The sequence below is a fragment of the Aptenodytes patagonicus genome, chromosome 1, assembly GCF_965638725.1.
Source record: "Aptenodytes patagonicus chromosome 1, bAptPat1.pri.cur, whole genome shotgun sequence".
Lineage (NCBI taxonomy): Eukaryota > Metazoa > Chordata > Aves > Sphenisciformes > Spheniscidae > Aptenodytes > Aptenodytes patagonicus.
In genome coordinates, this window is record NC_134949.1 from 51500536 (window position 1) to 51517951 (window position 17416).

Consider the following 17416-nt stretch of genomic DNA (forward strand, 5'->3'; position numbering starts at 1 on the left):
CTTCAAGAACTTGGCCACTCATGAGCAAAACTTCATGCACTAATTCTCAATACAAAGCTGCTTCAGTGGCTCTCAGAAGCGTAAGCAAAATTAAACGTTGCAAGATGAGGCTCTGGTCCGAGCTACTGCTTCCCTGGGAAGAAGGAAGAAAGAACAGAAACAGAAAAGTGATGCAGGCAGGGAAGAGTCTGCAGAATCGGGCTCCAATGGCTGTCCCTGGGACAGGTGGAGCGCAGCCTCCTACCCTATCCTATCCTATCCTATCCTATCCCATCCCATCCCATCCCATCCCATCCCATCCCATCCCATCGTAGTAGTACCTGCTACCCCACACAACTAGACTGTTTTCTTGTGACAGTAGCCGTATGCAGTCCAGCCTTCCCAGGTCCTAGAATAAGCAAAATTTGAAGCAGAACATTGCTGTTTTGGTAGTCAGAGAAGTCTGCAGCCTTAGGAGCAGTCACTGTTCTCTAAGACTAGAATAAACCTGGCCTCACCCATTTAACTAAATCAGTCATTCAGTGAAGTACATGTGGCTTATTTTAAACATAAAGCCTCAGAAACAGGCCGTTTGGTCAGTCCTGAGAGCCAACAAATCCAGAGCTCGATGATTTTGCAAAGGGAGGGATGTCCGCAGAAGGAGACCTATTACTGGACGTGCTCTGTGGCCAGAACTAAAGGTGTCTTGCAGATAGGAGGTTGGTGTGCTTTCCTGGTTAGCCTCATCAGTTGTGAGCAAGACATAGATCACTGAGAGCTTTATATTTGCGCTGAAAAGCAACTAGAAGGCAAGGTAGCGTATAATGCACTCCAGTGTGACATGTTCAGCCTCCTTTGCAAAGCTGTATAAATTGCATTTCTGTACACAATCTATTTTGGTGACATTGGCACAAGGATTTACTTCGCTTACATGTTGACTAGAAGTTCAGTCCTGCGCAGGGAACTGCAGGCAGTGTTTGTTAGTAGACAGAGCATCTCTTTGCATCTGGCGAGAAGAAAAATTGCGCAATGATTCTGTTCCACACCCTCTGCTACATTTTGCAGATTTTGGACGCATTTTGGAGTCACTGTACAAAAGATAAGCAGATGAGTTGTGGAGGGCTCAGAATTTCATGGCAATATTTGTCCTAGACGCTGATTGCTGCAAGACAGTCAAGTATTTTTGCTGACCAGAGCAACATCAATTCTTGCACAATAACTGCTGCTGGGTACAGTAATGGAGAAAAATAATAAAAATTTGCTAACTATGTTGCACTTCCTACTTGAAAATGTTGCACTTGACTCATTTGTACAGAGGTTACTTTTGTTCTAGTTTTTATAGCTCCACTTATTCCCCCTGTAAAGCTACTTTAAGATAAAAGCAGTGTAAATGGAGGGTCAGCTGGCCTCTTGGTTTTGAACATTATGTCTGCTTCTCAGTAAGAGTGGCAATGGGCCCTATGCCCATCCTCACCCAGCATTTCCAGAGACACCCATGAAAGAACACTAAAATGCATCTTTGCTACCTTTTATAAGCCCATTTTTCATTTAAAATTCAGCAAAACGATCATTTACCGTTAGCTGAGCATGCAGCCTATACTTCTCATTTTGTTGAGCCTGTACCAGCAATGACCCAGCGGGAAATAAAGTAAATTGGTTGTGCCATTCAACGTGGCCCACCCTGCCCCCCAGCACGGGTTGGAAGGGCGTCCATCTCGCGGGAGCACAGCTGGAGAGGGCAGGGCTTTTTGTCTACCCTGCTGAACTCGGGAGAAAGCCGAGAGCCTTTGTTCTACCTCAGGCGAGACCATGAGATTTCTAACCAGAGATCCGACACCTCAACCTTCCCGCTCACGGTGGCAGCGACCGACTGGGCTACGGGGGTGCTGTTTAGCAGGACGGTTATGTAGAGTATTTTAATGGGTATAAGCCGGGTTTCCAAGCTCGCAGCACGCAGAGACGGGCGCTGCTGGTGCCCAGCAAGGCCTGACCCTGCGCCCACACCCCGCACCCACCAGCGGACCGGTCCACAAGCCTGCCCCCGCTTAGCACCTTCACCCCCGGCCGCGCTGCCTCCCTCCTCCGCCCGCTGCCCGCACGGTGGCCCTAGGGAGGCTTCAGCCGGGCAGAGGGCGAAGCAAACCGGGGTGCGCGGGGGCCGCTCTGCCCCGGAGGGGTCCCCATGAGTGGCCGGGTGCTGGCCGGCGGCCAGGCGAGGTGGCCTGCCTGAGGCTAGGCGGGTCTCGCCCCCCTCCGCGTCCCGCCACGCCGCGGCGAAGGGGCCGTCCCCAGCCCCGGCCCCCAGCAGCCCGGCGGCCGAGGTGGGCTCCCGCGGCGCCGCCGCCGCCCCCCGTCCGCGGCGAGGCGAACCGGCGGGGCCGGGGGGCGGAGGGGGAGCGGCGGCGCACGGCGACGAGGTGGCTCGGCAGCCCTCCCGGAGGAGCCCGGCCCACCTCTCCCGTACAGGCACCCCCTCCTCCCCGCCCCGAAAGAGGAACTCCCCACCCGCGCGCAGCCCGGCCGCGGCGGAGGGAGAAGCGGCGGCAGCAGCGGCAGCGCGCCCGGCCCCTCCGCGCAGCATGGCGTACCAGCGCCCGCCGCCCGCCGCCGCCTGAGGCGCCCCGCGGCGCCGAGCCGAGCCCGCGCCCATGGCGCCGCCGCCGCCGCCCGCCTTCAGCTGGGCGCTGCCCCTGCTGGCGGCGCTGGCGGGCGCCGGCGGCCCCCAGAGCTTCGAGCTGCCGGGGGCACCCATCGACAACATCGAGGTGAGCGGCGGCGGCGTGCTGGTAGCGGGCGGCAGCTGCCTCTACGAGCTGCGGCCCGAGCTGCGGCCCCACCACCGCGTGGTGCCGGCGGCGGCGGGGCAGGGCTGCGGGGAGCCCCCCGGCGTGCGCAGCAACCTGCTGCTGCCCTACGAGGAGGCCGGAGGAGAGGGCGTCCTGCTGGCCGGCTGGACCCAGAAGGCCGGCACCTGCGAGGTGTGGGAGCAGCCGGCCTACCGGCAGCGCTTGAACCGCAGCGAGGTAGTCAGCTGCCTGCCCGACGGCTCCACCGCCGGCGTCGTCTTCCAGCTGGCCGGCGTCTGGTACCTGGCCGTGGCGGCCACCTACTCGGCCGGCCCCTACGGGAACCGTCTGGACTGCGAGCCCTCCCAGTCGGATGAGGCGACCGTCATCACGGTGCGCAGCATGGACAACCTGGAGTCCAAGGAGGAGCTGGGCATCATCAAGCGCAAGGAGGAGCCTTTGCACTTTGTCGACGCGCTCCAGTGGGGGGATCACCTCTTCTTTCCTTACTACAGGTTGAAGGCCAGGTTGGGCAACGACACGGAGCCACCGAGTATGGCTGTCCTGCGCCAGCTGCGCCCCTCAGAGGGTGGCCTTACTTTGCAAGGGCACGTGTATTTGGATTGCGGGTGCAGGAGCCTCATCGTTTCCTCCAGCCTTGTCCGCCAGGGCAAGCGGGGCTGGTGGGTGGGTGTTTTCCGCCACAGCCGCGGCACCAAGGCCTGGAACACCACTGCTGTCTGCATCTTTGGGATGGAGGAGATGAAGGAGCAAGCCTGTGCGTCCACGCACTTCATCATGAATGGGAAGAGCTGTGTAAGTCTGGGCATCGTTTTGCTAAGCTTTCCTCCTGCACGCTGTTGTTGTCACTGTTGTTGTTGTGGCTGGTGTTGCTGTGCATGACTTGTGGGGTGTCCCTGACCTGAAGGCACATGAAGTTCGTGGGGAACTTCAGAGCCGTGCCAGGCTTTGCGCATCAGCCCTGGGTCCGTCAGCCCTAATGATTTCTCCAGCACTTTCTGTTTCTAAAAAGCTGATCCCTTACCAGATCCTGGAGTGTCCTTCCCACCTACATCTCAGGAAAGACATGTCTGAGGGAACACCTGAGGGCATCCTGGGTCAGGCCTGAGTCTCGGGCTCCTCACTCAGTGCGCCCTTTTCTGTCAAGGATTAGTCATACCTCATTCTGTCTTCCGTACAGCCTAGATAAAGCATCTCCTACCTTATTCTGTGCATTCACATCTCATGTCATTGCAGCTACATCAGAAATGAAAAAAAGCCTATCAAATTGACTCCTGTGCACTGGGCTGTGTGCATTGTTATCCCCATTGCTCGTTTGGTGGTAGGTGTTTCCCAAACCTCCCAGGATTGGCCTTGCTCGAGAGGGCTCACAGCCACCCCCCCAAACCCATACGCGCAGCAGACAGTAATAGGCGATATGTCTTTGTTGTTGCAGTGGTTACATTTTCACAGGCAGTGGTATCCCATGGAGATCCCCTGGTCACCTACTTCTCTAACACTCTCTCTTCAGCTCCTTCCTCCTTTTGAGGGTGAGTTGTGCACATGGAGGGCAGGGTGGGCAAGGCTACCGGCTTTGCTGTGGCCTTGGTAGCTAGTAAAGAAATGAACTGAAAATGAAATTCAAGAAGCTAAAAATGTAATTCAGGAGAAAAAGGTGCTTTTGCAAGGCCTGTCCATGCTTTTAAGTCACACTCTGAAGTCTTTTCAGAGCTGTGGCAAAAGGAACAACACTGAAAAGTATCAGGGACAACCGCAGGGGATCAAGCAAGCCATCACAAAGCAAGCCTTGGCCTTTTGCAGCTCCCCCACCATCCAGGAACTTTGCAGCTTAACCCCTGAATCCTTGCTGTGTTACAATGGGAGTTTGTTGGAAACTCCTTGAAAGAAGTGCAGTAGATTTACTGTCGCTCCTTGGCTTCCCAAATCTAGCCCATAGCAGAGCGCAGTGCCGAGATTCTTCCAAGTACAAACTACCGGAGGGCACATGTGATTCAGTCTGCTCATCTCCCTACTGAGTTGCGAGACTATTGCCAGTGTTAGAGGACGTAGTTATGAGAACCCCATATGTGCATGAACCAACTGTGCTGAAGTAAATAGTGACACTCTCACAACAGAGCTGGAGCCAATCCTTTCATTTCTAGTGCCAGTTTATAGCCTACCGCATGATTTCTGTGCTCTCACAAGACAAACTCGCTGAATGAATTTGAAGTCTCATCCTCATCCCAAAATACCTATTTGCTAGTTGGATTTTTAATTTGTATTCCTTGTTCGTAATTACTCGTGGGGTTTCTTTGCGAGGTGCTTTCTGAACCTGCAAAGCAAAAAAAAAAAAGAAGCCTCCCTGGGCAGCAGATCCTTTATAAACACTTTCCAAAGCCCCATGCTAGAAATGCCAGAAGAGTCTCATGGATTTCATAGAGTAAGATAGTGCACGTAAGGTGAGGCAGGTATTTCTGTCTGACTGGTGTTCCTCTCAATCCCCTGTCCCCATTGCCTCCCAGTGTCTGAATATGAAAAATCAATGATCCACATGTTTAAGGATTGATCTGATTCAGATCAGACTCCTCTGACTCCAAAGCTACTTTCATGTCCCAAAAGGCTCGTCCCTCCTGGAAATGCAGATTATATTTGGCTACAATGCTGAAGAATCCCAACTTTAAAAATGATTAAAAGGATTGTTTGCTTAACATTATGTGTTGAGCAAACACATTATGTGATGTTATTAATCATGGTATTTTGGCACAACAATAAATACAGTTTACCACTGATAGGAAAGTGGTATTTTAGTATTTTGTGAGATAGCAGGACATCTGAGTGTTGTGTAGTAATATGACCTATAACATTACATGGCTAATTATGCTCCCTTTTTAAGCTAATTATATGAGCTTATGGTATATAAACATAGCAATAAATGCATGTAGTTCAGCTTTAATATGTTTTTTATACTACAGAAGGTTAGGCTAGGCTATTGCAGAGTAAGTTTGGAGATGACAAGCCCATATGCTGCTGCTTCTGGGTTGTTTTAGTCCAGATCCTTCTGCTGTCTCTCACCAAATCATGGGAGTCCCTGCAAACGTGGAACACGCTCTTCTTGGACTCAGAAGCACGCGGGCTTCAGAACTGGCAGGAAGATGGTGTGCAGCATGTCCGTCAGTGTGCAGCTTGTAGAAGTGTGTGCAATAGCTAGCAGTGGCTCTGGCCAGAAAGGAGTGCCTCATAGCATGGAGCCATCATGAGTATGTTGTAGTACAACATGTAGGAATGGCAGCAAGCAACAGTACTTAACGTGTGCTTTAAAGCCCAGTCTTTTAAAGACAGTGTTGGTACTGAGCAAATGAACGTGTTGCAGCGTTATGATTGCCTGGAGTGCAAGACATGTACGGTGTTTGTGGCGGGTGGACCATGCTGAATGTCAACCTGACTTTTGCATTCAGATGCCGTGTGTTGTAGGGTGCTGCGGGTCTCAGTCTTCTTTGCTGGGTACACTTGAACTCTGGAGCTTAGGCGTGATGTGAAGTACACTGATCATGATCACGGCCACAGACTGTCAGTTTATGTAGGAATAGAAAACACGGGTTTTTTCCCACTGCAGGAATACAATTTATAGTTAGAGTATACATTAGGGAGTAGTGGCAGTTTGTTTTCCTTCTGATCTTGTCATTCTTCAGATTTCTGTAATTACTCTGATTACCTTTAGGTAAGACTATTTGCACTGTGATGGCACTGTGCTTCTCAGTAGTACACTGCAAGGGGGGCTTAGCCCGAGGTATTTGTGGTCCTGAATTCCCTGCTCTGCTACTGCTGCATGTTCTGCTCTGAACTCATTCCTGTAAGGTACTGAACTTTCTGGCCCTAACCCAGTAAAGCACTTAAGGGTATATTTAACATTAGGCATATAAGTAGTTCCATCATCTTCAGGGGAACTGCCCATGCCTTTAAAGTTAAACATGAACTTGAGTACTTCACTGGATTGGAACCAAATTGCTCCTCATCCTGTAGGAACTCATTGTAGGTGTGTAATCTCTTCAGCCTCACATTGCTACTTAGGCCAAAGTTGACATTTGCATTAAGTTTTAATGCTGCATTTGAGTCTGCCATTGAAAATTTTTAAGATCCTTGCTTACCAACTTTATCAAAAAGTAGGTGACTGCTACAGATTCTGTGGAATTGCTGCTTACGAGAACTAGCTAGTTCTGTTTTCGTTTTGTGCAGTAGTGTGCACAAAACGTTTTGTCCTGGTTGGGTGTGTTTATTCTGGACATACATAATACTGGATTCCCAGAGGCATGATCCGTAACTAGCAAGAGGCAAGGGATGTCTTAGATGAAACTACTCTGAAAACATTTTGCAGTTTTATATTCAGCTTGTTTTCCTCTGATCCAGACGTCTCTTAGTTTTGATTATATCCACTTATATGCACTGTCGAGGTGTATGCGTTAATGGACTTACTAGCATAACCTGCATGTACATAAGCGCATGTTCTTCACAATTTCCTTAGTTAATAAATGTGAATTTGCCAAATCTCATTCTCCGTTTCTTTTCAGAAACCTGACTGAGCACTTACAAACATTTTTGGTGGATCACAATTATGAAATCGAACCTCCTTAGCCAGTACATAGGAGGAATGCTGGAATTTGTCACAAACTTGCTCCAGTAGCTAGTGAGCTTTAAGAAGGCCTTTCCTTCTGTTGTTCCGTGGCTGAACAGGAGCTACTAGAATCTCAGACCTCTCCCAGAGATCCCAGGACCTTGTGGATCACAGACAAGCAGATGAGTAGGAGAAGTGCTCAAAGTAGAGAACATAAACAGGAGAGAGTTGTAGGATGTTACCTAACCTCAATGACAAATCTGGAAATTAGTTTTGCCATTAAAAAAAGTTGCATGAGAAGAAAAGGATTCTACAATTTTTCAGGGAGAAAATTCAAAAAAGTGTTAGGCATATACGTGTAAGACAGAGAGAAGTTGCTGTAGTTTATATTATGGTGTTTATTTTATGATGTGCAAAGGCTAAGTAGCTGTGATAGCTACTGAATGTTAAGCTGTCTTCTCTTTTCATCTCCTATTTAATGCAAGTAAAGATATATAACAGTCTGTTCTTCGAATTTTTGCATTTTTCAGTGGGTGATAAATATGTGGGTCGGTATATGCCCCTGAATTTGTCAAGCATAGTTTGGAATCCTAGGACAAATCTTAGCTGGTATAAGCTCTACTGAAAGGAGATTTTAAAGTCAACAGAGTCACATCAGTTTAATCACAGCCATTAATTTGCAGGAATCATGTTTGAATTTGTGTGGTAACTCATTCCAAAATGATTCGTAGTCTTTTATTTAAGGAAAGAATTACAGACTTCTAAATATCATTTGGTATCAAAATTGATCCTGTAATAATTTTCTAGTAGTAAAGTCATCTCCTGTGTATTACCAGACTGCTAGTATTTCATCTGATGTTTGACAGATTTCTAGAGTTAACGTTTCTAGAGTATTTCTGTCCAGTTACAATGAATTTTCAGTTCATCCCTGTTTGGTGGGGGAAATAAGCCATAGGAGACTTATAAACTCTCACATTGTCAGTAAGAAGAAGAGTTGCTTTTAGTCATCTGGCTTCACCAGGTGTTCTTAGCACAACCTTTTGAGAGCCTCGGGGCTCTTGAATGGAGGATTCACTTCCTTGGGATCACAGAATTGTTCAGGTTGGAAGGAACCTCAGAGGAGATCTCCAGTCCAGCCCCCTGCTCACAGCAGGGTCAGCTCTGAGATCAGACAAGGTTGCTCTGGGCTTTGTCCTGTCAGATCTCGAAACCCCCAGGGATGGAGACTGCACAACCTCTGTGGACAACCCGTTCTGCTTAATTGTCCTCCTAGTGATGTTTTTTAATATCCTGTCCACTAGAAACCTCCCCTGTTTCAGTTTGTGTCATTATCTCATGTTGTCCTGCATACACCTCAGTCAAGAGCCTGGCTCTGTTTCTCTGGTTGCTCTGAAATTGTCTTTTCTGTAGGCTGAACCAGCCCAGTTCCCTCAGCCTTTCCTCATAGGGCAGGTGCTCCACACTCTGACCATCACAGTGGCCCACTACTGAACTCACTCTGATTTATCAAGATCAGTGCTGTACTGAGGGTCCCAGAACTGAGCGCAGTATCCTAGACACAATTGAAGATGTGCCAGGTAAATGAGAATAATCGCTTTTCTCGTTCGATCTGGCTATGCTCCTGTCAATATAGCCCAGGATGCTGTTAATCTTCACTGCTGCCTGGATACACCATTTAGCCTACTGCCCTCCAGGACCCTGTGTCCTTTTCAGCAGAGCTGCTCTCCAGTCTGTACTGTCACAGGGGGTTAGTCCATCCCAGGTGCAGGACTTTGCATTTGTCCTTGCTGAGTTTCTTGGGGTTCCTGTTGGCCTATTCCTACAGCCTATCTAGGTCGCTGTGAATGGCAGCCCTGCACTCAAACATGACAACACATTTTGATGTCATCTGCAAGCTTAACCTAGAAGCTTTCAGTGTCTTCCTCCAGTGTCTTGTCCAGCAGGACATGTCCCAGGATAGGTTCCCTGGGGAACTCCACCTGTAACCAGCGTCTAGGTAGAGTAAAAACCATTAACCAATACCCTTCGAGTCTGATGATCCATCCAGTTTTTCCACCCATCCGGTAGTCCCCCTGTCTAAACTGTAACATTCCAACTTGGATACAAGGATGCTGTGGGAAATGGTGTCAAGAGCCTTGCTAAAGTCAAAGTAAATGACATCCACTGTTCTCTCCTCCTCCACAAATCGAGTCATTTCATCACAGAAGGCAATCAGGTTGGTCAGGCATGATTTATCCTTGGTGAATCCATGCTAGCTTTTCCCAGTCACTTTTTTCTTCTTCTTCTGGTGCCTAGAAATGGCTTCAAGGAGGATTTGCCCCATGATTTTCCCAGGGAAAAAGTGAGACTGACCAATGTGTAGTTCCCCAGGACATCCTTCTTGTCTTTGTTTGAAGATGGGTGCAGTATTTGCCTTTATTCAGTTGTTGGAGACTTTCCCTGATCTCCGCAACTTTTGAAATATGACAGAATTGCCTCGCAGTGTCACCAGACAGTCTCTCAGCATCTTCCTACAGATCCCATCTGGTTCCCCTGGGCCTTCTATAAGCTGAGATTTCTTAAGAGATCCCTGGCTTAATCCTCTTCCAGTACTGGTAGTTTCTCTCCTCCTTGAACTCTGTAGGTACAAAAGACCGCAAGACCTTGCCGGTAAAGTCAGAGCCTTATCTGCATCCACTGTCAGTAAATCACCTCACCTATTCAGCAGCTGGCACACATTTTCATTGTTTATTCTTTTATTGCTCGTGTGGTGGTAGGAGCTCTTCTTGTTGCCCATAACATCCCTTGCTAGTTTCAACACCAGGTGAACTTGGGCTTTCCTAACACCATCCCTACATGTCCAGGCAGTTCCTCCTTAGTTGCTTGTTCCTGCTTCCACCTCCTCTATACTGTTTTTCTGCATTATCATTCAATCATTACTTCCCTGCTTAGCTAAGGGCCATCTCCTGTTATGTCTGCTTGTTTTCCTGAGTTTTGTGCTTGGAGGAGGTTGTCCTGAAAGACCTACTAGCTTTCCTGAGCTCCATTTCCCTTCAAAGCTGCCTCTCAGGGGATCCCACTAACCAGTTCCCTGAACAAGCCGAAGCCTGGTCTCCAGCTCTGTACTCTGCTGTTCTTTTCTCACCACCCTCAGGATCCTTAACTCAAGTTATGTCGTAGTTACTACAGTGAAGGCTGCCATTGATTATCACATCTCCAGTCAGTTCTTCCTTGTTTGTGAGCAGCAAATCCAGAAGAGCATCATCCTTCACTGACCCCATAGGGTTAACAAAGCCTGGGGTCCCATCTCCTTCACTTTGCCCCCAGAGCTCCCTAGTCCTGGTCTGCACTAGGCAATGTCTTTGGTGTCTACGTGGATGTGCAGCAATGGGTAGTGGTCCAAGGAATGGAAAATCATTGGCAGTCTCTCTGCAATGTAATGGATCAGGGCCCCTAAAAAAAAAAGAAACTTGTTGTAACAGCATGACGATTTAGCAGTTGCGTGCCTTCATCCTTCACAGGAGGGAATCTCCAGCCACAGTCACCCACCACTTCCTCTTGCTTTCTGCTAATGCTCTGTTCAAGCTCAGTTGGTTTCAAAACCTTCCCTAATGGAGCTTGTTCTCCCTCATTGGTTATTAGGAACTTTATCAGTTCGGTAAACTCAAATCTAAGGGCAGAGAAGGAGTGTTTCTGCTGCTGCAAGAAGTCACAAATTTCTAGCCTCCCCCATCTCAGGAGTCTCCGTCAACCTCTTGCTCAAGCGTAGCCTCTGACTATCCCTCCTGCCTTGCATCATGAGGCTCAGGATCTTGCCTCTGCAAGGTCTCTGTGAAGACCCTCTCATTTCCTAGTCATCCTCCCTGATTTTTTGCTGTCTGCTCCCCTGAGATGGTTTGTCCACCTAGCATTGGTATGCAGTGCACAAATTAAAAAACCTCGTGGAAATAAAATTTTGGAACAGTTAATTTCCTCATTCCTTAGCCCTAATAAAGGCTCACTGCACCAATATTTAAGTTTGTTACCTTCTGATATAATAAAATTGGTGCAGGACTATTGCTATACGCTGCTGACAAGTCTTGTGTCCTTTTGTATAGCTGCATCTGTTCATTCACTCTGATGCTCAAACCCTTTATTTTTACTTTCTGGCCAGCTGCAATATGTTGAGTGCTGCATGAGCTAAAAATGCTGCCCTTCCCTCTGAGGCACGCAATGTAAAATAATCAGGAGGAAATCAAGACGGAAAGTAGAAGTGTGAATAGGGTTGCTGCAGCTGGAATCATACGGAGATAAATCTGAAAATGAGGTGCAAAATAGAAAATGAGTATAAATACCTGTCATGGCAATAACCGAACAGCATAGGGGGGTGAACTTAAAAGCACAATGTAAGTTAATTCAGGAGATCTCTAGGCTTACCTGTGCACGTGAAGATTTTGGGGGACTATAGAATAGAACAGAGGGTGAAACTGAAGAATTAAACAAAGAAAGGTCTCCTAGAGCAGTATTGTCTTTTCTTGTGCTTTTCTTGTTTTTGTATGAGCCTGAAAATGTTACAGGATAGACAGATAGATGATTGTGGACATGAGTGACTCTTCAAGTATAAAGGAAGTTTAGACTGTAAATGCATTTTAAGGATGGACTTAGCTGTGAAAGAAAAAGCTTGGGAAGGCCCTACAGTGCTGTAACCCCATTAGTCACAGTGGAAGAGGTAAAAGAGCTTGTTAAAAAAATAAATGCACGTGGAAAAGGAATGACAGAAGGGTGAAAGCAGCAGCTGCACCCTGGAGGGAACGGGCAAGCCAGAGAAGTAGGTTGCAAAAGAGAGAAGGCAATTTTTGTTGTGACTGCCCACCGTCTAAATTCCCTGTCGTCTTATCTGTATTAGCTCAATGTCATATTGACCCTCCCTCTAGCAAGCAGAGTGAGGGGAGGAGGCTTCCACACTTGTCAGTATTGGTTCTTCAGTCAGATGAGGAGGATGCACTGATATGACACTAGTTATTTTACTAGTATGTGGGTCAAAATAAAATCTGGCAGCAAAGCTTTTCAGAGACTGGGTGAGTCCTCCCCACTTCTTTGATCTTATTGTACAGAGTCTGCGAGGACCCTAGGGTGGTTTGTTTTCCTTACACTACTATATGGTGCACTGCAGAAAAAAAAATCCTAATTCTGGTGGAAATGAAAGCCTGGAAGCTTCACCTCCTCACTCCTTAGCCTAAATACAGGCTCATTGTGTGCACCAGCGCTGGAGTTTTGTTACCTTCCGATCCAATAAAAAAGTGAGTTAACTTTTTCCACCTTAATATGCTTGCAATCACTTCCCCCCCATCTAAAACAGACCTCCATGGTAGTGGGTTTCACTCAAGTTCTGTGCCAGTACATGACAGTTCCTGTGTCTTCTTCCTGCTGCATGAAAAAAAAAATCTTTAAATATGAAAGTTAATCAAGTCTTCTTTTACTCCAAGTGGCTGTTCTTGCAAGCTAATTAAAATAATTCAGATGACTGAAAAATATTTTAATTGACTTAGGATTGCAGTTTAGAAAAAATTTATTTCTATGTGGAAAGACTTTGGGGTTAAGCCAGCATCCTAGCATGCAAGAGAGTTGAATTCAGCTGTTACTGCATTACAGATTCGCTTCATAACTTTGAGAAATGCTGTGCTGGTTTTGGCAAAATGTCAGTTTTAATGGTCCATTCTTACACTTTGTCTTGTGCATTAAAGCGAAATAGGCTCTTGCGCTCAGAGGGTTTCTGTAGGTTTAGGAATCTGTCCTTGAGGCTGAGATTCTGGGCTTTGTAAGCTGACCCACTGGGCTTGTTTCGAAGGACCTGGTCCTACCTGAGCTCTTCCCCCCACCTCTCCATGCCTGCCACTCCTTTGTGCCAGCACTGGTGTCCGTGCAGCCACGTGTTCATGTGATGAGGAGAATGACTCAAATGAAAATTTAGGTAGGTAGGTAGATGGATTTACAGACCATTTTCTAGGCGCACCTCATTTCCTTAACCAACCTCACTGGAAAGCATTATACTAATAGAGGGGAAGGGGAGGTGGAGCTTGGCTGGGGTTGGACCCGTTTGAAAAGCAGGTGGGATCACACCTTTGGCAGCATCTGCCATGGAGATTGACTTAAAGCAAGTACAGGACTGGAAAACTGAGGTGCTGCTTGCTAGGGAGATATCTGGACTTGTAGGGAGTTTGGGGTAGAGACCATCTCTCATCTGGTGAATGACCTTATTCTCACACATCAGGGCTTCCTTTCAGCACTTGATCATCTACAATCGGGATTATTTGGTTTGGTTTTTCCTTCCACAAGTTACAGGGATTTCCTGCACGATGTTTTCTTTCATGAGCTGCTTACATGTGTTTGTCACTTAACTGTCTTTGGCTTGGACAGAGAATTGTAGGTAACATGTTGATTTTAAAGTTCACACGGGTACATTTATGTTCTCCCTGACATGAACTTTATGCTGCTTTATCTCATTTTTATATTTATACGCAATTCTCAACTTCCTTTAGCGTAAAACAGGAAACCAGAAAGGGGAGGATGAAGCTCCACATTTTCTGACACACACCACACACACACCCCCCCGCCTCCTTTCTCCAGAATATTTGCATGCCTTTAAAAGTCATTGCTGAGTGTATCTGTAGCCTTCATGGTAGGTGCAGTCAGGTGATGGCAAAGTGTGGCTTCACTGAGAAGAACTGACAATTCAGAATAAGCCCAGGACATTATGTCCCAAAAAAGAGAAATTCTGCTGCAAAGTAACTTGCTGCTGTTCGGCCAAGTCTGTGTCCCACTGAGGTCAGTGATTTAGCTGCAGTAGATGTAATTTCTGTCACAGACATGACCAGTTGCCATGTATAAAAAATAAGTAGTTTCATGTTTCATGTGCCATTTCCAATGATATGTTGCTCTGAAATTGTGTCAGAATTAAAATGTTACCCAAAGTATTGTCTAAAGTTGAGTTCTCTGAGAATGTTTCCAGGGATTCTTCTTTTTCTTTTTCTTAACTTTTTGCAGTATAGGTGAATGATTTTGTAATAGCTTTCTCTTATATCTGATTTTCAGGAGGCACGATCAATCAAGAAATTACCTACCTTGATTCACTCTGGATTAGCGGCTGTTTATGGCACAGTTGTTTTGAATCAGATAGTTCTCTTTTTGGGAACAGATGATGGACAGTTACTGAAGGTAAGCTGAGTGTGGCAGTTCTTCCCTTCTCCATCAGCTGCTGCTGTGTTCAAGTGGGTAAATGTTTCCTGGTTTAGGCACTGTATTATAAACAGATATAATCCCATGAATCTCTATTTCTTTTTTGTTTGTTTGTGAAGTAACTGCTGTATTGTTACTTGGAGAGCAAGATTACATTCAAATGCAATTATGTACCCTGCTTAAAATTCATGGAAACATTTCATTAAACTGCTAATGCCCACAGTACCAATTTACGGACTGTGGAGTTCTCAGTTACTCTGTCTTTTGTTTCCTTCCTTGCTTTGATTTTCCAGTAGAAATATTAAATATTGATAGATTTTGGAAGCATATTGATTTGTTTGGTAGTGTATCTGTGTGATGTGAATAGCTGTCCGTTAGAGAGAAAAGTCAAGATTCATTTTGCCTTAGCTTCTGAATAGTTGACCTACGCTACTTAAATCAATCACCTGCAAGTGAAAGTCATCTTATCTCATTACCAAACTTTTCAACCATCCAGTCAAATGTCTTTTATGCTTTTATTTTTTTCTGGGTTTTGCAAGAATGTGCATTTCCTGTCTACACTGCAAAGGATGACTCTAATTTTTTGTTTTTATTAAGCAGGCAGTTGGAGAGGAATATAGCAGAGAGCTTGAAAAGCTTTTGCCCATTTGATTTCACTGTGTTTTTGATAATGAAAAATGAAATTGAAGTCTTCCGTGTCTCCTTAGCACGGTGAAGACCATGAACATACCTCCCTTGGTTAGTCATGTTTATGGAAAACCTTATATCAATGTTGGTGTGCTTATTAACTTGCAAAATAAAGTTTCTGTGGTCTCTGGTTCTCTTGAATTCTGTGCTAAGGCTGGTTGAAAATTGTAGTTGAGCAAGGTAAGAAAAAGAAATACCACCTCAGATGTATACTCACTGAAGCCACAAGGAAACTTCTGTCCTGAAGACAGTTGTCAGTAACTTGTGTAGGTTCCTTTTTACATTATGGGTGTCTGGATGTTACTTTGTTTTCTGAAGGCTAATACTTTCTTCTCCGTTCATAGGAGTACTTAACACATTATGACTTTGGGATATAGGCATCTCTTCCACATTCAGTTTCTGTGTCAATCAGGAACATACTTGGTGACACTAAACCAGTGCCAGATTCAGTGAAAAATGTGTCTGGCATGGATTTTGTTGAAGTTCTGTTCTGATGGTCTTTTCCTCCATCTTTCTGCAGTGTGAGAGCCAGTGCAATAGGTGAATTGAATCAGGGCACAGTAAATCATCTCAGAAGCTCTGATGTAGCTGAAATTAGGCTTTTGTTTAAAATGCTGACTGATCAATAAAAAGACTTGTGAATAATTTAATTTCATGTGTTTTAGGCTGTACTTAATGAGGATATGGAATCTAATTGCCCAGAGGTTCTATATGAAATTAAGGAAGAAACCTCCATTTTCCCCAAACTTCGACTTGACCCAGTAGATAATAACTACATCTATCTGTCCTCTGCCAATAAGGTAAGCACAATATTAAATAAAATAATAAATTCAAGTAAATTACTGCTTTATGGATTTCTGCTACTTTATAAGTGAAGCATCAGTTTGGGTCAGAGTTAGACCTTAAATATCCAAACTGCAGTTACCAACTTTACATCTAATATCTGGTTATGTTGTCTAAGTTTGGGCTGCACTTCTGCAGAGCTCAGAAGAGCTTCTACTCTCATGGTACTGCCCATTGTTGCTATGGTCCAGCAACACCCTTAATCCCATGCTTATTTTATGTCATTCTGTCGAGAGGGTCTTTGTTTCTCTTTTTCCTGGAGGCATCATGCAGAATCAAGCTTGGAGGTAGCAAACAAAACTTGCAGACTCTTTGGAGACGGAGTTCTTCTGAATTAGCAATCCAGGTATTGGTAGGCCAGGGTTTGCTAGTCAATTATGGAGTTTCTAATGTGGAGAAATCTCTTAATTTGAGACGTGGGTTTGAAGTCTTAGTTCTGCTGAAATCAATGATAAAATTCTCATTGTCTTCAGTTAGGCATAGACTTTAAAAAAAAAACACAAAGAAACAAAAAAACAAAAACACAATCAGAAGTGACTAATGTGTATGCATAGTGAGGCCAAGGAGTTCAGCAGTCACTGGGAGCTACTGCATGTGAGCAAAGGCGTCAGAGCTGCATGTTAAGCAGAGAGCGGCTCCCAGGAGCTGGTGCAGTTGTTGCAGCACATCCTGCAGCAGGGCTGCTGAGCATCAGCTCAGCAAATTCCTTTGTCTCACCAGCAGCAGGAAAGTGAAAACATAAGGGCTGGCTGTCCATCTTAGCTGGACAGGATTTCACCCAGCACCCAGATTACCTTCATTTACAATAAAATCACTTTTCCAGCAGTGAATGTAGCATTTTAGCCTGCCATCTGAGAGAGTGGGTAAGTTTGTAGGAGAACTTCTGACTGATATAAACCATCTATCACAAATGCAGAAGGAATCAAAATTTCAGTCAAAAGTATATATAGATATTCAAAGTAAAGACCTGAATTTTCTTTAGCTTTGGTAAAAGAGCAAGTTGCTATAGAGGAACAACAGCTTTTAGGAATAAATGCCTCTCATCATCTCTTGGGGCTTAAATAAGGCTTCTACACTGTCTTTTTTAACTTGCTAGTAGTCTATGATGTTGGCTGGTTTCTGAACTGATTATCTCGCACGCCTTCAGATAAATTGAATTTTACAAGATATGGCTGGAAAAAACAGTATATACAGTTTTGCAGAAAGCCATGTATCCTTGTTTCTGTTCACAAAATATAGGAACTTTTAATTCTTGCAAATTCGTAAAAAAAATGGTTTGAATTAGGAATATTTTTCTTACTAAGATTATTATTCACAT

The 17416-nt window shown here is 45.7% G+C and overlaps 1 protein-coding gene across 1 annotated transcript in view; it reads left to right on the plus strand.

Moving 5' to 3' along the window:
* The first annotated feature begins 2627 nt into the window (after positions 1-2627).
* Positions 2628-17416, plus strand: part of PLXNC1 (plexin C1) — a 73842-nt gene continuing 59053 nt past the window's right edge. The window contains exons 1-3 of the mRNA XM_076328584.1: positions 2628-3581; positions 14425-14547; positions 15921-16055. Of these exons, the coding sequence (XP_076184699.1) occupies positions 2628-3581; positions 14425-14547; positions 15921-16055 (1212 nt within the window). The remainder of the gene's footprint in view (positions 3582-14424; positions 14548-15920; positions 16056-17416) is intronic.